A 20,291-nucleotide genomic window follows, 5' to 3' on the forward strand; every position below is an offset into this window, starting at 1 on the left:
GCGAACCGCGGTCGACTACGTGGGAGTCCAGCGACATAGCCATTACGCTAACTGCTGGTTCCCGTGCGCGTTATTTTAAATTGCGGTTTTTATTGCGTTGGCGTGACTCCGGCTTCTCCGTCCGTAGCCCGTCTGTGAAGATCCCGGACGCGGTGTCTGGGGACGGGATTTTGCCCCGGGGTGACGGCGGGTGATGACTGCTCTGGCCGCGAGCTCGGACCGCCAGGGTGAGACGAGGCCCCCCGGCACCCCTCGCTGAGCAGTGTCCATTTCAGCGCACCGCCTCTCAGAAACCGGCCACGCGTGACCTAGTGCGAGCTCTGCCGCTGTGCGTGGACGCGGCGCTCATTCACGGGGACTAGCAGGCTGTGGGACGCCGTCTGAGGATGGGACTGGGAACTGCGTGGACGAGGGAGGACACACGGCTCCCGGTCTGTTTCGGGGAGCCAGGCCGAGCTGTGGCTGCACTGTCCCCGCGGGCAGAGCGGACCCTGCGCCCGCATCGCCTCGCCCTGGCACGTGTTTCGCGTTTTGTCACTGTCACCCCCCCCAGGCAAGAAGACCTGCACGCCCACAGGGGAGCACCCTCGGCTTTCCCTTTCCATCCGCCCGTCTCACCCGCCTCACCCCCGTCTGCTTCCTGGGAGGCTCCCGCCCCAGCTTCGGCTCTCCTCGCCTCCGGGTTCCTCCCTTCCGCTGTCTCCGCATCCTGGGGCCACCCCAGCTCAGCCCGCAGGCCAGTTTCTGGGCCTGCCTCCCTCTGTGCCCCTCTCCTGCCCACCTCGCAGGCACCCCCAGTCCAGCCCTGGGGACGCGTGCTCTCTCAGCCATGGCAGCCTCATCCCTCCAGATGTGTGGGTCAACCCCGGGGGAGGGCCCCAGGTCGCAGCCGTCCCCGGCCACCCCCGCCCTGCCAAGCCCCTCGTGCAGCGCGGGTGCCGGGTGTGCGTGCTCCCAGGAGGCCTGGTTTGGACAAGCCGTGGGCTCTGGCCCGCCCTCCCAGCTGCGGGTGGCGGTATTGACTGCCTGGCGTGGGCCGCGGGGCTCGTGGACGTCTGTGGAGGAAGCGCTCGCGTGAGCGCTGATTCTCACTCTCGCGTAGATCTGTCCCGTGTAACTTTCCCTAAGCCTGAACAGCGAGGTGCGAGCCGCCTTCTCCCCCGAGCTGGTCCGGGTAAGGCCCAGCAAACTCCTCCCGTGGGGCCGGGCCTCAGTAAGCGGCCGCGGTGTCGGCGCGGCCAGGCCGGGCCCTGCCTTGCTCTGCACGTGCCTTTAAGGTGCGGTGCATGTGCAGGCGTGAGCACAGGGTCTGCTGGCAGGCTTTGCGTGTCGCTTTGAAGCCCCTTTCTCACCGACAGGTTCCGAGTGTGGGCACGGCTGTCCTGTCCGAGGGTGAATGCGTCGTGTTTCAGTGACCGTGCCTGCGCCGTCAGCCCAAGGACTTTGGGGGATGGACCGCGAGGGCGTGCTGCTTCCGGAAGCCGGTGCTTATCAGCGCGCTGTGCCTCTAAGCAGGAACGCAGCGCGTGTCTGCACCTCCTAATTGCAGGCCCCGTCCCCGGTTAACCTGTGCTGCCCACACCCCCAAGGCCGGGTTCTGCTTCCAGCGTTTCCCCTGTACGTGCGCCCGATCACCTCCCACAACCCCCGAGCTCCGGCCAGCGTTCATGGCCCACGGGAGCGCGTTCCTCTGCACGTGTCTGTGTCTCCATCCGCGCTGTAGTAATCGGCTCGCGTCTCCTGCCCTCTGTGTCGCGGAAGGACGTTGGCAGAAAAACGAGACGGGACCTGCCCCCCGGAGTGCAGGGTCGAGTTCATTGTCTGGCCGCACAATGGGGTGAGCAGCCAGTGTCCGCCACGAGCCCCTGTCCACGCTGACGCCACCACCCTGGAACTGTGCGCACTTGTGCTCTGAGAAAACATGAGTGCCAGGGGCCACTGGGAGGCTGTGGGAGGCCGGCGGGAAGGGACGGCGCGGTGAAGGCCTCCTTTGTCACTCGCTGAGGGGACTCTAGCGAGCGTCCTCTTACCCGGGAGAGCTGCTTGATCGCGATGGACCTGGCGGTGGGGAGTTCGCGAGAGCGCCATTTGGTGACTTATGTTTTAGAGATGGCAGAAACATTTCTCTACTCGCAAAGCCTTGGCGTGTGCACAGGGGCACGTGAAGGTGGTGTTGAACACGAGGGAGGGCGAGTTCCAGGTCCCCGTGCATGGCCGGGCTAAGACCGCCCCGGAAGGCCTGCCGTGGTAGGCTGCCTGGCGGGGTTCCCTGGCCGAGGCGCCCCATTCCCCATGCAGGCGTCCCCCTCCGGTCCCCTGCCCGCGCTGTGTAGTGCAGGCCTACTGACACAGGTGGCTCCTGATTTCTGTTGAACTGGTTTGTCAGGGGAGCCCGTCCTGGGGTAATGGCCGTGCTGTGCACCCTCAGCTAAGAGCACACGTAAACCGTCCCTCGACTTTCCCTCCTGCTGAGAAGCCCCTCGTAGTGGAATTCTTTGCAGTGAGCACTTTCCTGTAACCGGGCCACTGGGTGTCAGCAGCTGTTTGGATGAATGAGCTGTTTTGTTTATGAAAGAATTTCACACCCACACGGCCCTTCCTAGGTTGTACTATTTTTGTCTGAAAGTTGTTTACAATGAAAAGAATCAGCACGTGGTTTTTTTATGCTAAAAGCTGAAAGGTGATTTTTTTCCCTCCTTGCTGTACGGTGTGCACTTCCTGCGGAGAGAGAGAAAGTGAGACAGCCCCGGGGCAGTAGCCACGCCATAGTCCCTTCTCTACTCCTGAGATCTCGGGCCTGCACACACGTGCTCAGTGCTTTTCAAGCCGCTAACTCGGAGACTTGGACTAGTCAGCCGTGTGGGATCCAGAGCCTTCACCTCCTCGCCGCCTGCTAGTCCCCGGTCCCATTCTTTTAAAGTCTGAGTGCGCTGGAGTTACTCCTTCCAGAGAGGACCCCGAAGGCTGTATTATGTTTTGCTGGAATCTGTATGCTCCGTAAGTGAAAAGATCCCGCTGAATTCCCGTTTGGTGCTTTTTCCTTACCCTGCTCGCATTTTGCCCCAACAGTACAAAGTAAAGTAAATCCCTCCCGGTGAGCACGAGGGGGGAGAACCAGGAAGTGGCTGCTGTGTCCATCATGCAGGTGGCTTCCCCTGCCCGGCACGCTGACCTCTGGGCCTGTCCCAGGGACATGGGGAGCGTGGCTCCTGGGGACCTCTGGGGTGAGTCCTGGCCGCCGTGACTGGGTGGCTCTGGCTGGCACGTGAAGGGGGGGGCTAGACCTCCCGCCGCCATCTTGTCCTCAGGGGTGTGTGCAGGAGCCCATTGGAGGCCTTCGTCCACGAGACACTTCAAATTTGTACTGTAGACCAGGTCTCGCCATGCGGCCCAGGCTGGCCTTGAACTCGCGTTCCTCCTGCCTCGGCATCCACACCTGGCGTGGAGAAATGCCTCGAGCATCGCACTCTGACCAGGGACTGTCCTCTACTTCTCACGGCACGCAGGAGCCGGGGCTTCTCGTTCCGTCCATAGGCGGTTCCCTTGGGAACACCTCGACATGCCTGTCCCTGGGAATGACAAAGCTCCGTGAGGGTGACGCCTGCAGCCCGGGACCCGCGTTCTGAGGGATGACGGAGACACCGCATGAGGACAGCGGGCGCCAGGAGCAGTCGCTGTCTCTCTGTCTCTCCCTCTCTCTGTCTCCTGACAGTTTAGAGACTGGGCTGGTAGTCTGCGCCAGCACTGGCCGGCCGGCTGGTCGGGAATTCATGAGGACGTGGCAGTGAGGTGGAGGCGATGTGAGGCCTGGGGGTCCCCTGTGAGGCCGAGGGCCCCGCTGGTCTCCTGGCAGCCTGCACTGCGGTGACGTGCCAGCCCCTGACTGTCGTACTGGTGTGCTCGGGCGGGGCAGCCCGGAGGGCCTGGGGGCGCTTGCTCACTTCTGGATCCAGGAGCCTGGTGTCCCCCAGGGGCACGTGGGCGTGTGGACAAGGTGGTCCCACTGTACACCTGGCCGCCAAGCCTGGCGGGGTGAGGGGTTAGTGTTGTATAAAAGCCACGATGTTTTCTAAAAATGTGGTCAAAGGGGAAGGGGTTGAAGTAATGTGTGAACAGAGCGTCACCCGCCCCTGACGGGGTCAGCGGGACAGGGCTGGCTGCTGGCAGGGGGCCCGTCACTGAGGGGGTGCGTCCCCGAGGGCCAGGGCAGGGTTTTCCGACGGCAGGCAGAGCGCTGGGATGAGGGTGGGCACACCGAGGCCATCCCCTCGTCCTTTTACGGGGACCTGGGGCTGATGTGTCCTGGTAGAGCAGGGGGTGGCCCTGTCTATGAAGCAGGGAGGCCGAGAATGTGAATGATCCGTGTGCCCAGGGGGCCCTCGTGGACAACTGGGGGGCCAGCCTGGTACCCACAGGCAGAGTTCTCCTTTCCCGCTGGCTTTCTTACCTCTGCGGCCCGCGATTTCTGGAAGGCCCCTTGGCATCTTAGCTAAACCCCAGCCCTTTTCACTGTCAGTCCAGCTACCACGAAGTATTATTTTGCCAGGATACTTCCTTTTTACTCATGACTCATTTTTTTAATTGCTGGAGGGTGTTTGTGCTTGAGAGAGGGAGAGCGAGAGGTCGCCGCAGCCTGTCCCCACCGTTTCTCCGTCCCGCACAGTCTGGGGCTTGCACGCGCACACTGACATGGCCAGACCAGAGCTGGCGTCTCTTAGGTCCCGGAGCGCTGGCGCGGGCGCTTCCTGTGCGTTTAGGGGAGGACTCGGGGGCTGGAAGCAATGACGCCTTTGGAAATCTCTGTGTGAGAGTGCTTTAAACAAGATGGGGGAAGAACGCGATTAGATTTGTGTTGACCGTTGACTGCCTCGCAGGGCTCACTTGCAGACGTGCTTTTTGTCCTCCTCTGCTTTAGAGCGCGTGCACTCACCTGGGAGAGGAGGAGAGAAACAGGAAGTGTGTGGCAGGGCCACCGTGACCCCTTCTCCGTTCTCCTCTCGGGATTCTGGGCCGACACGCACACGTGCCCAGTGTATTTGTCAAGCCATCGGGTCCAGGACTCACACCACGTGGTCAGCTGTGTAAGGCCAGCCTGCTCCACTCCCGTGCCACTGGCCGGCCCCAGACACACTCTGTCTTCTGCATTTCTGCCTGTTCGTCCTCCCAGGCCCTGCAAGGCTTCCTCCCTCGCCCTCGCCCTCGTCAGGTCTCCCCGCACGGTTTACCTTCCCTATGGCCTTCCTTGGTGTCAGGTTGTAACAGCCCCTGTCCCTCTGATCGGCCGTGACCCTGCCTTCCTCCCCGTGTGACCACGCAGGGGTGGGGGCAGGCTGTATTTCTGGAATCTCGGCGTGGTTCCTGGCTCCCGCCAGCTCTCCACAGATGTGAGCTGAGTCAGCGGACGCGTCCCAGAGCGAAGACCTCCCGGGTTCCTGTGTCAGCAGCACTCGGTCCCCGCAGGCCGCGGGCCAGCCCTGTCTGCGGTCTGCTCTGGCAGGCGCGTTCAGGGTGGCGGGCCACTTAGGTAAAGGAGCGCTTTTCTTGCCCGTTTGGAACGTGTTTCCAGCAGGGACTGTCCCTTGAAAAGTGAGTGACCGTGGGGTGCTTTTCAGCTGTAAAGGAGATACTAACCAGCAGATGGGTAGCTGACCCTGCAGACGACCCTGGCAGTGCTGACACTGCCGGATCGAGGCCCCAGCCTGTTGGGCCCCGTGCGCTCGCCCGTGTTAGCATCCAGCAGGGATGGCTGAGCCATATCCTCGTGGTGGCGGCCCCTGTCTTCACGTGTCGGCTACTGGGGCTTGACTGCCCCTCTCCCACGCTGGGCCGGCTCTTGCCGCTGGTTAAATTTCGGGGTGTGGTCTCGTGCTGAATACCGTTTGCTTTTCTGGCGGAAGGGGGATCTGGGATCGAAGGGAACTTTTGGTTTCAATTTCTCCTTTCAGGGCTGGTTCTGCAGGGCTGGGGATGGAAAAATGAATACTGCTCTGGACGGCTTTAGGTAACGCACACCCTGCAAAACAGTGCCGCCTTCGACAGTGGGGGCGGGCTGCCGGTGCCCAGCGGTGACAGTGACAGTCCGGCCTCCCTGGGGCCCAGGGGCAGGAAGGGTGCTGCTGGTGAGGCTGGGAAAGACCCCAGGGGAGGGCCCCAGGGTGGTGTACGCGCGGATAGCTGCCTGGCGCTCCTAGGCGTGGCACGGCAGAGATGCGGCGTCCGGGGAGGCTGACTCTGAAGCCCTGGGTTCAGGTCTGGGGACCCCTGAGCACACAGGACTGTGCGACCCGACCCAGGCTGGCCGAGGCTGGGGCATGCCACCGCAAGAGACTCTGTTGGGAGTGCCATCTTTCCGTCTCTGAGCTTCTCGCTCGTGGGAGGAAGAAGGGGACGTTAAAACAGGGCAAGAGGCTAAGGCCTGCAGAGGCTATGGTTGCTGGGAACGTTTGGCTGGAAGGAGGTAATTCACACTTGGGCTCACGGGAGTGTCAGTCCGAACAGCCCACTCCCTCCTCCCCTTCTGCAGACACAGCCACACCCGCCCTGCCGGCTTCACACTTCCGCATGTAAGTGGGATGCATCACTACTTTGTGGACGAGAGCTGGCTTCGGCTTGGCTTCGGGGCTGTGATGCCACACCACTGTCGAATGTTTGGCTTGCCCTCTTGGTAATCCGCATGAGAATGTGGATTTGGGGGGCAGCAGGCCCTAGGCAGGGGGTGCGGACAGCAGAGCAGGTGCTTATTCCAGCTTTAGGCGGTGAGCAGTGAGGGGTCTTAGCAACCCCATGTGCCGTCTCCATAAGAAAGTAAGCTTTCTCTGCTGGGCCGAGTCTTAGCCCCACGGAAGGTTTTTGTAAGTATTTTCAAGTGAAATCTGAAAAGTTGAACCAAGAAGCCCCAGAGGAACCTGGCCTCGCTTGCTTTTCAGTGAAAGGACAGGAAATTCATTGTAGGGTTGACAGTGTGGTTTGCATGCTAAACTTTGCCAAAGAATGGGCCTTCCTGGGAGCGGGGAGGGACTTGCTTGCCCTTCTTAGTAAAGGTTTTCTTGGCGAAACGCTAATATTCCCTTGGACACTCCCAAGTTTCCTTTTAACTTTGCAAGAAGGTTTTGCTCTATCGGGTCAGATTTATACTGAACGGGGAATTTCAGCTACCTGATGTAGGCTCAAATATATTTGTGTGTTTTGTTTGTCCATTTTGTTGACAAAACTATTTTTGAAAAACAAAATAGGTGTAACAGCTCAGTCTTCCTTTTGGAATCTCAATCTAAGATGTTACCCTTTTTTTCAGTTTTTTTTTTTGGCTATAAGGACATGCACAGCAGAGAGAGAAAGAGAGGAATCAGCCCCTTCTCCTCCGTTGTTCTCAGGATTTCAGACATGCACACACGCGGGCCCAGCATGCGTTTCAAGTCACCGGGTCCGGGATTTGAACTGTGGCTGGCCGGGTGGGAGTCCCACCCTGCTGCCTCCGTGCGCCGACCTCACCGTGGGGATGGTTTGGAAGCTCTGGTTGGAGTCGAGTGTTCTTGAGCAGGCCCGGAGGAGCGTCTTTTTCCCACCGACCTAGGTCGATGTTCCTTGGGTGACCACGGGATGGTCTCCAGTCAGGATGCGCTCATCCGGAGACCCCTGCCTTGTCACAGAGCTTCCAAGGCCTGCTGGGACCTCAGGGTCGCGGGGGCTACCTCCCTGTTTCACCTCCCTGTGGGACGTGGGCCCCTGCTCAAGGTCTGTGCATGCGGTGCAGCTGCCCGTGCCCAGGGGCCAAGCTGGCCATGCTCTCATGGCAGAGACTGGAGTGGTGTGGCCACTGGGCTGTGGAGAGACTTCCCATCTGGAGAGGCTGTGGGTGGTTTGTTCAGCGTGGCCCACGTACAGGGACACTGGGTGAGACGGATGTGTTCCACGCAGCCGAGCGCGTCCCTAGTCTGTCCTGTGCCAGGCTGCGGCAGCCCCGAGTCCTGGGCAGCAGTGACACCACCTCTATGCTTGGCCTGACGCCGTCACGTCTGTCTTGCAGGTGCTCACGACATGCCGGGCCTTCCTCCTGACGGCGCGAGTCCCCACCAAGGTAAGCATTGAGCGACTCCTCCTTCCAACACGCACGCTCACACACATGCGCGCTCAGGTACACGTGTGCGCACGCATACACGCTGTAATGCACCCCACATCGCACCTCGGTTACAGACTTTGCATTTAGGCTGATGTACCCCGAGCTCCCCGAGCAGCCCACGTTTCCTTCCTGACTGAGAAAGCGTCCCCGGCGCTGTGACAGGCATTTCCCGCCCTCCTTCCCTATCGATGTGGAGGTGTCCCCGGGAAAGTGGTGAGGTCTCTGTGCGCTGCCCCAGGGCTCCAAGTCCCAGGGGCGTTCTTCCCTCATCTGGGGCTTGGTTCCCACTGTCTCCACTTACTTCCTCAGGCTGGGCCTCATGGGACCCCGGCTTCTCTGCGCCCCGGTGCTCCCATCAGACCGCGAGGCCTGGGGGGCATTTCTCATGAGGTGGCCTTCACGCCATGTGAGTTAGGACCAGAGTGCAGGACATCGGTGATGGGAGGGCACTGATCTCACGTGACACGGGCTGAAAGGGAGCAGGACACCCTGAAAAGACAACGGTAACTAACTTGCCCAGTGCCGTTTCAGCAGGTCACTGATCCTTAGGAGAACCACAAGGTCGATCTGTTATTTCTCCATTTTATGGATAAAAAACTGAGGTGTAGGGAGGGTCAGTCGTTTGCCCAGGGTCAATCTGCCAGGAGGTGACAGATGCGCGATTCTACATGGGGGTCCAGCCGCATAGCCATTACGCTATCCGCTGGCCCCCTAAAAAATTCTGAAGTGGAAGGGAGAACGGCATATTTACACGGTCGCTGCAGAGCTTTGTTCTCCGTGACCCCTCAGTGAGGTAGCCGTGCACTGTCCGCGGGCCTGTCCCGGACGGTGTAGAAGCCAGGCGTGCAGTGCTGCCCTCCGAGCCTCGGAAGGTGAGCGGTACTTTTCCTGGGCTGTGAGAACCCCAGCCCCGTCTCGCTGAATGGATGAAGGTGTCAGACCAGCCGGCTGAGCCCCTGCGGTGCCCTCACCTGGCGTCACGTGGCTGAGCCCCTGCGGTGCCCTCACCTGGCGTCACGTGGTTCCAAGCCCTCATCCCAGCTCTCGTTTCCCCTCACAGCTCGAGGGGACCTTCAGCTACCTGGAGATCCACGGGGTCGCCTGCAGCAAGCCAGCTCAGGTGAGTGGGGCCACAGGCTGCCCCTGAGTGCTTGAAACGGGGTCACTATTGAGAGGCCCTGGAGGTGAGACGGGACCAGGACCAGGGAGGAGGGGTGTGCAGGATGAGAGGCCCTGGAGGCAGCATGGGGACCAGGGCCAGGGAGGAGGGGTGTGCAGGATGAGGAGCTCACTGTAAGACGTGTCCGACCGGCTCTCGCAGATGGTGGTGGAGACGGAGAAGGGCAGCATGTCCCTGAAGATGGCGGCGCCCGAGGACGTGTGGGAGGTGCTGGCGCACATCGGCACCTGCCTGCGGAGCGTCTTCCCCGGCCTCTCTCCACTGTGAGTGACAGAGCGGGCAGGGCGAGGGGTGGCAGGCACATCCTTCCCCAGTACAGCCGATGCGAGGCGCCCTCTGGGCACCCTTCACTGGCTCCTCCCGTGGTCACCACCCTGCCCTACACTCTGGGTGTGGGATGCCAGCTCCTACCGTGCCCATGTCTGAGGCCGTCCATCCATGCCTCCTCCTTTAAAGCCCTCGAGGAGGGGAGGGAGCTGGCCAGCCTGTCACATCTGCTCAGCACGCCGCAGCCCAAGCCCACATGCACACCCCCGGGTGTGCCTGGCGCCACCTGACAGCCGGGCTGAGCGCAGTGCCAGGGCGCAGGTGAGCAAAGCGTTCAGGGAGAGCTTTGTTTCCTGCTGGCTCCTTTTTCTTTCCAGTAAAAGGAAACCTAAAAGCCTAAACATAGGGACCATCAGATGGTGTAATGGTTATGTCCTGGACTCCCACACTGTCGATCGCGGTTCAAGTCTTAGACCTGGCAACTTAAAACACAGGGCACATGTGTGTGCGTGCCCAAGATATGAGAGGAGAATAGAGGAGAAGGGATTGCGGCATGGCCATCCCCTCTGGGGGGTGATTTCTCGCTTTCTGTGTCTGGTTCCTAAGGAAGTGCATGTAACAAAAACAGCAAAAATCCCTAAAGAACAAAACAAACAAAACCCTACACAACATAAACTCCGCCATCGTCCTCATAGTCGAGGTGCGCGTCTAGAGCCCCGGCAAAGCCACCTGCAGGTGCCCTGATGCGTCTCACCAGGCCCCAGCCTGGGACAGTCTGCAGCTGGCCGGGGAGGGGAACGGATTGCTGAGGTCGGAGACGCTCCTGTCCAGAAGCTCCTTACAGGAGAGCCACGTTCAGTCAGAGCGCCTTCCCGATGGCAGGACGTGCCCTACTGCGGGGACCCCGTGGCTCTCCCAGGCTGAGGCTTGCCCTAGAGACCCAGTGGGTGGTTGGCTGTGCACCTGCCTGGTATGTGTCGGGGCTATGAGGATGAGGAGGGGCCTGGGAAGAAGGGGACATGTCTCTGGCCCGAGAGAGAGTCTAGGAAAGGGAAGATCTGGGAAAACAAACAGTCCAATGGGATCAGTTTCTTCCTTTTTTCTTTAAGAGGTTTTGCTTTAGGGTGCTTGTACTGGCTAGAGAGAGACAGAGACAGTAACAGGGAAAGTGAGGAATCCCCCCTCCTGGGGTGGGCAGATGGCCATGCCGCAATCCCTTCTCTTCCATTCTTCTCCTGGGGTCTCGGGCACGCATGCGCACGCACATGCACCCAGAGTGATTTTCAAGCTGCGAGGTCCAGGACTTGAACTGCAGCCCTCCATGTGGGAGTCCAGCGATGTAACCACCACGCCGCCCGTGGCCCCAGGGGTCACTCTCTTGACAGCACTTCATCCAGGGCATGGAAGACACAGGAGATCTGTACTTGGCTTTTTGAAGATGAGTAATTTACATTTGACATGTGCATAATGATAGCTCAAGTCCCTGAACAGGTCACGGGATTTGCTACCTATTCTAATAAACTCCGGTGTGGTAAACCCACGTATCAGAGGCGATTTCTGTTCTTAATACTCTCCGATTACAGAGGGATTTGTCGTCCAGCGCCTGTAGGTTTCCAGCTTTCTGGTGTTTGGTAGCGGTCTTTACCAAACCCAAGTGACAGCCATCTTTGTTTAAATAAAGCATTTCCCGGGCTATATTTGTTTCTCTGCGCAGCTCAGACCACGTGGTCTGTGACCCTGTTGTTGATCTTACAGGAGAATCATGAGAAAAGTCTCCCTGGAGTCCTCCGAGCGCCTGGCCAACCTCCAGGCCCTGTGGGACAGCCAGCCTGTGGCCGAGCCGGGCCCCTGCGGTGAGCATGCCCGGAAGTCGGGCCTGGGGGCTGGTGGGTGGGAGTTCTGTTTACGCTTCCTCCCGCTGTGGGCTCCGGGAGAGCAGGGAGGGCGTGTCTGCTATTCGCCCAGACAGGGTGACGGGCCCTGTCCCATCACTGTGTTGAAGTGGTCACGTTTTCATCGACATGTCCTTTTGCTAAGAGCCTGTTGGCGGTTTGCTGCGTGTTTCAGGTGGATTTTCTCAGATGTATGCCTACGTCTGTGACTGGCTCGGATTCTCATACAGGGAGGAGGTCCAGTGGGTGAGAAGACCCGTGTACACGCGTGCACACCCCCACCCTGCAGAGCATGTAGCATTCAGCTGGCTTCTCAGTCCGCCTCCCACACAGCGTTTTTGCTTGACCTCTACCCCGGGCTGTGTGACATTCGCTCCCATTGAGTTCTTCTCGTGCCTCCTGCTTCCCGGGGTCTGCACAGGGCACGCGTGTGACCGAGCTGTCTCTGCAGGACGTGGACACGATCTACCTGACCCAGGACACCCGGGAGCTGAACCTGCAGGACTTCAGTCATCTGGACCACAGGTGAGGGCCTCCTCCTCCTCCTCCTCCGTCTTACTTCCAGAGCCGGGGCTTTCTGTGGCCGCACGGGGAGCTCCAGAGAACCCTCTGAGAGCAGGCGGCGATTTGCAGGCGCTCTGATTTCACCGTCAGTGAAAAGTTCTGGAAACGCCCGTCCCTGTGGCTGGCTGGCGGAGCTGCGCCCTGAGCCCAGCGGTTGTGGTAAAGGAGGAGGCTTGTTGGTGGAAGCAGTGGCGTAATTCGATTTCTTCCTGCCCTGTGTGTACAATGTGGCGCCGTCTCACTGAATTACCACTCGGCATCTTTTCCGCCGAGATTTCACACCCTGCTCTTGACGTGTGGCTTCATTTGCCGTTCTCTTGTGAGCTGGGGCTGCTGGTGTGGATGTCCGGAGGACAGTGGTAAGAAAGCCAGAAGCCTGTTAGAGGTTGAGATTTGGGCTGTTCGGTTTGATCGAGTGTACGGAGGGCTGTGGCCTATGTGGTCAGACCCCGCCTCGGCAGGGCCAGGCTGCCCGGTGTGCTGTGCTCCACCATGGCCGGCCGCGGCCCCGCTCCACAACGGCTTTCCGGGCATTGACAGCAGCCTGCCCCGAAGGCCTTCTCCGCGATGTGTGCCGCCGACGCCGGGGGAGCAGCCCTGGACTTGAGAGCGGAATCTGGGGCCCAGCTGTGGCATCCCCATGGCTCAGGCCACCGGAACACCACGGAGGGTTCTGGCTGCTGACGCCCCCTAGCACCAGCATCGTGGCCCCAAAAGTCGTTTCAGATTATTTGTCCAATACGGTGGAAGTGGAGTCGCAGTGGGTCCCCGGAGAGTTGACGCCCACTTAGCTGGGCCAGGAGGGTCTAGGCGGGCATAGTCGGGCGTCCCTCCATCCGCACAGTGGGGGTAGCGGGACTGTGGCCAGTGTGCCCCCGCCTCTGTTCACCGTCGACCGGCCTTCCTGTGGAGAGGCTGCCCGCCTGCCCAGAGCCCCTGCTTCCCGACTGTAAGGGGCCTCACATGCAGCCGAGATGTTTCCTAGGAGCTCCTGAGAAATGAGCTGAGAGAGAACCTTCCCTGGGGTCTCCTCAGCACACGGGACGCTCGTGGGCGGGGCGCGTGCCTAGGCCGCCTGCATCCGCTCTGCCCTCGGTCCCTGGCCCTGCCTGTCTCCTTCTTGGTGTTTAATCGCAGCTTCTGGCGATGTGCATTTGATACCAGCGTGGCGGGCTACCACGAGGCTTTAGGGTACACTTGGAGACAGCCGTGCCTGTCTGTGACGTCAGTCCTCCCGTGTGGCTCTGCTCCGTTCTATTGGCCCTAGCTTATTTTAAAAATGGGAATTACATCGTCCATACAGCTGCTGTGGTACGCTGTCTGTTCCTCACATTCCTCAGGCTTGTGTTCGGGCTGGCTCAGCAGCCTAGTGGTTAGCGGAGCTGGAGTCTCCATGGCGACTGTGCCTTCAGAGACATGCCAGGTGTGCAGGTGCCCGAGGTCCTCAGGATGGAGAACGGGAGAGAAGGGGTCAGGGCCTGACCACGCCTGCTGGGGGTGCTTCCTCTCTCACTGGAAAAGTCACGATGGAGTTTCTGTCTGTACTGAACGTGGCGTGTCACTCTGGCCTCCGTCGGGCACCCCGTGGACTTGCGTTTTCTCTTCCAGGGACCTCGTCCCCATCGTGGCCGCCCTGGAGTACAACCAGTGGTTCACCAGGCTCTCCTCGAAGGATCTGAGGCTGGTGAGTAGCCAGGCGCAGTGGCCGCCTGTCGGCTTCGGGGTTTCCAAGGGCCGGCGACTGTCAGGACAAGCTCGCTTTCCTGCCGCGTTCTTGAGCTGCATGCGTTTATTGCTCAAGGAGGTAATTTCCCATAAATGATTTGCATGGCATTTTGTAAAGCTCGTGATGAGAGAAGCTTCAAAGGACTCCATCTGCTTTAGGCGGCTCTGGAGGATGGGCGGGGGGTGCCTCAGTGAAGCCGGCGTGCGCGCAGCTTCATGGCCGCCCCGCCCTGTAGGTGTGTTCCGGTCCGGAGGCCATCTCCACAGCTTTCTTCCCGAGGACTTGGGAAGCCCTAACTGGTAGAGCGTCTGGTCGGGTGAGGGAGTTATCGCTAATTTCCTTCCGTCTTGTTCCACGTGAGGTCTCTGACCGTGGGTGTGTGAGCCAGGGAGACCCTAAGTGAGGCTGCCCCGTAGGCGTGGGGGTGCCAGGTGTTGCTCTCTCTGCTGGAGGAGAGGCATTGGTAGGCTGTCACAGGGTCGAAGCCTCCGTGGGCCGTGCTCAGCCCCCCAGTTGGCTTCTGATGCTCTGGGTCGGGCGAGGAACTGTGTAGATGTTGCACTGGACACACTTTCATTTGCGCCTTCTGCCTCCTGAAGTCAGAGATCTGGGCTGCAGATTTTCAGGGGGGCAGCAGGGCGCTGGGCTGTCTCAGCGAGTCTGTAATCCGGGCTGCCTGAGGCTGGGGCGGGCTGTGCCCCGAAGGCCCTGTTGTAGATTCCCATGGCTCTGTCTCTTTCTCTGTCTCTGACTTGCCTGGAAGGGAAAAACAGAGTTTTCGTAGAGAAGAGATAAGATTTGGATTGAGATGTAGATCCCCAGAGTGGAGGGCTGAGGCTGGCGAGCAGGAGGCTCCTGGGTTCTCTGAGTTTGCTTGGGGTGCAGCAGCTCGAGGTATTGAAAGTACAAAAAACGTGGTCCCCGAGGAGCCAAAGTGGTAAGAGCGAGGGGTATGGAGCCAGGGTTAGCCCAGGCCTCTACCTCTGTCTCTCCTACAGGCTGCCTGACCCCCAGGGCCTCCGCCCCCATACCCCCACTGTGCTGAGCGGAGCTTGAGCCCCGCTCACCTCCCCTGGTGCCCATCAGCGCAGCTCACAGCAGCTGGTGTGCAGGTTGGTCTCGCCCCACGTCCGGCAAATCACGCTTGGGTGTCTGGGCGTGCTGCCAGCAGAGTGCGAGCTGCGGCGCTGGGGAACGGTGCGGGAGCTCTGCTGCTGGTGGTGTGCTCGGCCGTGCCACAGCTGGCCAGCGCCACGCTCAAACTGGCAAAGGGGAGAGAGGAGCATGTGGGCGTGAGCTTGGGGAGACAGCCACTGGGCGGGGCTGGTGTCCGAGCAGTGGTGTTTGGGGGGCACCCTGGGGCCCTCAGGGAACAGACAGGTGGCCACCCGCAGGCCTGGTGTGTGCAGCCTGAGGGTGGGGACCGATCTCGTCCCGTGTCCCTGCTGGTGTGTGAAGCACATGGGTGCCGTGTGCTTTCTTGGGTGTCCCGACCTGGAAGGAGGGAGCCGCCGGGGTGTGGGACTGTGCTTACTCACCTGCTCACTGAGGGGCAAACACAGAACGCGGGGCCAACCGCAGAGTTGGCCATGTGGGATCCCGCATCTTAGCCTTCATGCCACCTGCTGGTCTAGTTTGTTTGTTTGTTTATTTATTTGTTTATTTTGAGTTTGTTGGAAGGCTCATGTGCTTATAGGAGAAAGATGGAAAGTGGGAAATGACCCCCCGGGGGAATAGCCATGCCACAGTCCTTCCTCCTCAGTTTTCCTCTTGGGATTTTGGGCACACATGCACATGTGCCTGGCGTGAGTTTCAGGCCTCTGGTTCCGGCACTCTTAACAACAGCACCGTAACCATCATGCTACCTGCTAGACCAGGATTCTCCTTCTAAGACAGCCCCCAGGTCAGTGGGCAGATGTCAGGGTCCTCCTTCTAAGACAGTCCCCAGGTCAGTGGGCAGATGTCAGGGTCCTCCTTCTAAGACAGTCCCCAGGTCAGTGGGCAGATGTAACATGCAGCTGACGTTTGGGAAGGCCGTGCCAATGGTCACCCTGTGCCGTGCCTGGTGTGTGTCCCTAACGTCATCGCTACACCTTCTCCAGCGCAGGAAGCAGTGCTGTCCTGTAGCTAGCACTTGGTAAAAGGCAGCGCAGTCATTTCTCCCTGAGTGGCTTGCCGCTCTCCCCCCTCCTGGTGCCTTAAAGTCTGGACACACTTTCACACTTTAAAAAAGTGAACGTTCTTGGCGTTATTTAGACCCAGTGTGTAAACGGAGTCTTCAGAGCCCTGCTCTGGTGAATCACGTTCCCTTGCCCATGGGGGAGCTGGTGGCGTTTCCGGACAGTTGGATTTGGAAGCAGTCGGGCTCGTGGTGGCCAGAGTAAGGCTCATTGCCCAGGCATGCTCCGGGAACAGCCGTGCCGACCAAGGCGCATTGTCTGCAAATCAGCATGTCAACACGGGCAGGGCAGGCATCGGTCAGCTGGAGGCAACCTCTCCCCCTCAGTCAGGGCCGAGTCGGAAGCCCAGGTTGGCCGCGGGCTGCTGTGGGGGTGGCAGTAGAGGCTGGCTGGAACCAAATGGTTTGTGAGGAGGACGAGGCCGGCTGCGGTGGGGCTCGGTGTGCCAAGCCAGCTTTCTGCAGGACGGTTCACCGGAGGACGTGGGTGCTTTTCAGACTCGGTTCCGGGGATGCTTCGGCCCTTGTTTGATTGCGATCTGATGAGTCGGGCCGTAGTGCTTTTTCTTGTGTTTTACGGAAGGTCACTGTGAGCACAGGATGCGTGTTCTCTGCTTTCGTATCTGAGGGGATTCCTTGATCCTGGAGTGTAGTGAGGTTTTAAAGTCCCGTTTTAATCAGTAAGCAATAGAAGGCCAGGAGCCCCTGTCAGTTAGTGTTGGAACGAGATAGGCTATTCGCAGATACGAAGACGCGATAGATTAAACCCTCTGTAGAGTGTGCAAGGTCTGGCCGCCGGGGCACGCCTCTCCCTTCCCCTAGTCCTTCGAGATGCTGTCCTGCAGCATGCATGTTTCAGCGGTAACCCCGCTGCACGCTCATCCTGACTGTGTATTTAAAAAAACTGGATCCTGGGCATTTAAAATGTTGCCACAGGTCTAATACCCGTGTAACTGCGTAAGAAGGTAATGTGTACTCTAGAGCATCAGCTACGATAAGTTAGGTCTTCCTTACCGTCGGGTCACCCCGCTTTACCCTGCGCTGGAGCACATGGCAGGACCCTCAGAATCCCAGCTCTCACCCCTCAGGCGTGACATCTCGAAGCCTCGGGTTTCCTGTCTGTGGAGAGGGAACTGTAGTCCCCACGTGACGAAGTGCACGTGAGTGCTGAGCTCCTGCTGGCGCCCGGCAGCGGCTCGGTCTGGGTATCTCACCATCAGCGCCCCACGGCCTCCCCATCTCTCCTCCCACCTGCATGCTGCCTCTCCGAGCAGTCCTTTGGGTGTTCCAAAGGCCAGGACGCGCCTTCGTCTGCCCATAGCACCACCAGGACGGCTTTTCGTTACTTGGTCACAATCGAGTATGCTCCACGTCCTGGTCCTTGAGCTGCTATAACAAAATCGAAACCACACGCAGCAAAACCTACATGAAACGTCACAGCATAGGAGCTGAGGACGGGACACGCTCACCTCGGTGCTGGAGTGACGGTCTCGGGTGGCACCTGGAGGAGCCGTCCTTGGGGTGGAGGCAGCAGGCAGCTCTGGAGCTTCTGTCCCCAGGACACAGATCCCGTCTGGGGACTCTGCCCTGCCGACCCAGTCACCTCCTGAAGGCCCTGCTGATGCCATTGCTGTGGGCCCAGGTGTCCACCCCGGTCGTGGGGGGACGCAGACTCGGACCACGACATTCTTCTCATCGTCCCCGCTAGATGGCCCGCTCTGACCTCCCCCGGGCTCTTGGTCCCACATGTGACCCACGTGGACTGAGCGCGCGAGGCCTTGCCCGTTAGGGTCGCTGCCGTGGCGGTGTCACAGCGAGTCCTCTGTTGCAGTCCGCCGATGTCTGTGAGCAGATCTTGCGGGTGGTGAGCAGGTCCAGTTGGCTGGAAGAGCTGGTGCTTGAAAACGCCGGACTCAGGACGTGAGTACTTGCCGAGGACGGTCGGCCTCGCTCTGCCGCCGGCTGCGAGCCGTAGGCTACTCCTAGAGTGCGCGGTTTCCTGCTGGGGAGGAGAGCCCCATGAGCCTGTTGTGACTGACGTGAAAGAGGGCTTAACTGAGGACTTTGTAGAAAGTAGAACTGGGACCAGCAGATGGCATAATGGCTGTGGGCTCCTGTGTAGTCGACTGCAGTTCTAGTCCCGGTCCCGGTGGCTTAAAACTCATGGCAGGCATGTGTGCGTGTGTGCCCAAAATCCCCAGAGGAGAACAGGAGAAGGGACTGCGGCCTGGCCATCGCCCGTCACTTTCTGTCTCTCTGTCGAGCACAGGCACCCTATAGCAAAAAATCGAAAAGTGCTGTTAGCAGCAGAGAGCAATGTGGCTTTAAGGAGCAATCCCAGTCTGCCGATTCATCTGGGAAGGGAGGACTCTTCTCCGGTCTCACTGCGACTGCTCTAGCTAGGAGCGTCCGAGCACGCCTGCGCTCGGCCTCACTGAGCCCTGGTGTCTTGCAGAGATTTTGCACAGAAGCTGGGCAGCGCCCTCGCACACAACCCCGCCTCGGGTCTGCACACCATCAACCTTGCCGGCAACCCACTGGAGGATAGAGGTACCGCGGGGCCCTGTCGCCATCGGGGGCCACAGGCTAGTTTAGCCGGCCTGCGGGTGGGTCGCGCTGGCTGGGCCTGTCACAAGCGCGGGCACGGCTCTGTGGCCTCAGCTCCGGCCCTTCCATGAAAGCACTCGCGCCAGAATTGTATCGCCGATGAACTTTTCTGTTAAATGATGCACAAAGGAAAGAGGGCGTTATTTTTAAATATTGCTGCCCGACAGTCCCCACGTCCTTGGCCGCTGACTGTGAATGAGTTTGTCATCTCGTGGCATCCTGGGGTCGGGAACCAGGGCACAGGTTAGCGGCTCTGTGCCCAGGGTGTGTCACCCAGTGCTGGCAGGGCTGTCTCGCTGTGACCTGCAGGCCTGCTGGGGCTTCCCGGCAGGTGGTGGAGTTACTTCCTTGGGGCTGTAGGACCAGGGCACCCATTTTCTTACTGGCCACTGACGGGGACGGACCCTTCCCGCTCTTCGGGATTCTGCTCTTGGACCGTCCCCGCCACGTGCCCCCCACACTCTGTGCTTGAAGCCAGTGGGAACACGTCTGTGAAACTTCAGCTTCTCCGACATGGCCTGCCTGATTAGGTCAGATCCTTTTCGGGTCCTGATGAGCCCAGGACCTTTCTTTTGTTTTATAAAGATAGGTGTTGGGACCAGCAGATGGTGTAATGGTTATGTCGCTGGGCTCCACAGAGTCGACCACGGTTCGAGTCCCGGACCTGGCAGCTTAAGCACATGCTGTGCACATATGTGCGTGCCCAAAATCCTGAAAGGAGCGTGGAGAAGGGATTGTGGTGTGGCTATCCCCTCCGGGGGGTGAGTTCTCACTTTCCATCTCTGTCTCTCCGACGTTAGGAAGACAAACGTGGTTATTTCAACTGGAATCAAACTTATAAAACATGCCGTTCTGAGGGTCTGAACATCATAACGGTTTCTTCTTTCTTTTCTCAGGTGTGTCCTCCTTATGTATTCAATTTGCCAAACTCCCGAAGGGATTAAAGCACTTAAATTTATCTAAAACCTCACTGTCACCAAAAGGTACGCACGTCTCGCCGACTCACCGGCGGTCTGCGGTTGTCCTGCCACTCTGAATGTGTCCATGCCGAACGGCTGGGGCGGTCCCCCCCCCCGCCCCAGAACGGCTGCTCAGTTCCGCCCCCGCGTCCCTGCTCTTAAACATGCGCGTTCCATCCCTCTGGGTCCTGTGACGTCGTCGCGGGGACACTGTCTCTCCGGCCGTCTGCACTGGAGAGGCGTCCACATGCTGCCCATGTCGTGCTCACTCTGCACGCTTGGCCCTGTCACGTCACGCTGGGGGAGGGTTGAGACCAGTCATGCACCCTCACTCCGAGCGGCCCACCGTCCTCGGGAGCCCAGAGCCCAGGCACCCCTGGCCCTCCCTGGCAGGAAGCATGTCTGGCCCTGTGGCCGGGGTATCCAGAGGAGGTGCAGGCACAGCCCTGCGAGGGGACGGGCTGCAGCGCCCTCCTTCCTGCCACTGTGCTGTACTCGGCCTCGGCGGCGTCCTGGTGGAGGCTGAGCCCGCTCTCTGACCGTTGCAGGGGTGAACAGCCTGACTCAGGCACTCAGGGCCAACCCGCTGACCGCCTCCAGCCTCAGCCACCTGGACCTCTCAGGGAACATCCTCCGGGGAGACGACCTCTCGGTGAGTCCCGCCTTGCTTCCATTTCCGGGAGCCTGAAGTGCTTCTCTGCCTGGCTGTCGCCCCGTCACTGCCCGTCCGGTGTCCCCCAGCCGTCACCCTGTCACTGCCCGTCTGGTGTCCCCCCCGGCTGTCACCCTCCCACTCACCCG

The 20,291-nt window shown here is 59.9% G+C and overlaps 1 protein-coding gene across 1 annotated transcript in view; it reads left to right on the forward strand.

Moving 5' to 3' along the window:
- The window catches only part of CARMIL1 (capping protein regulator and myosin 1 linker 1), a gene marked incomplete at its 5' end in the record, with an annotated part of 96,541 nt that overhangs the window by 30,746 nt on the left and 45,504 nt on the right, over window positions 1-20,291 (forward strand). Inside the window, 11 exon segments of the mRNA XM_014593331.1 lie at window positions 8,024-8,074; window positions 9,177-9,236; window positions 9,438-9,559; window positions 11,319-11,416; window positions 11,631-11,701; window positions 11,907-11,980; window positions 13,628-13,703; window positions 17,756-17,844; window positions 18,380-18,474; window positions 19,428-19,514; window positions 20,039-20,142. Of these exon segments, the coding sequence (XP_014448817.1) occupies window positions 8,024-8,074; window positions 9,177-9,236; window positions 9,438-9,559; window positions 11,319-11,416; window positions 11,631-11,701; window positions 11,907-11,980; window positions 13,628-13,703; window positions 17,756-17,844; window positions 18,380-18,474; window positions 19,428-19,514; window positions 20,039-20,142 (927 nt within the window).

Source organism: Tupaia chinensis, unplaced genomic scaffold (assembly GCF_000334495.1).
Source record: "Tupaia chinensis unplaced genomic scaffold, TupChi_1.0 Scaffold140356_1, whole genome shotgun sequence".
In the NCBI taxonomy this organism is placed as follows: domain Eukaryota; kingdom Metazoa; phylum Chordata; class Mammalia; order Scandentia; family Tupaiidae; genus Tupaia; species Tupaia belangeri.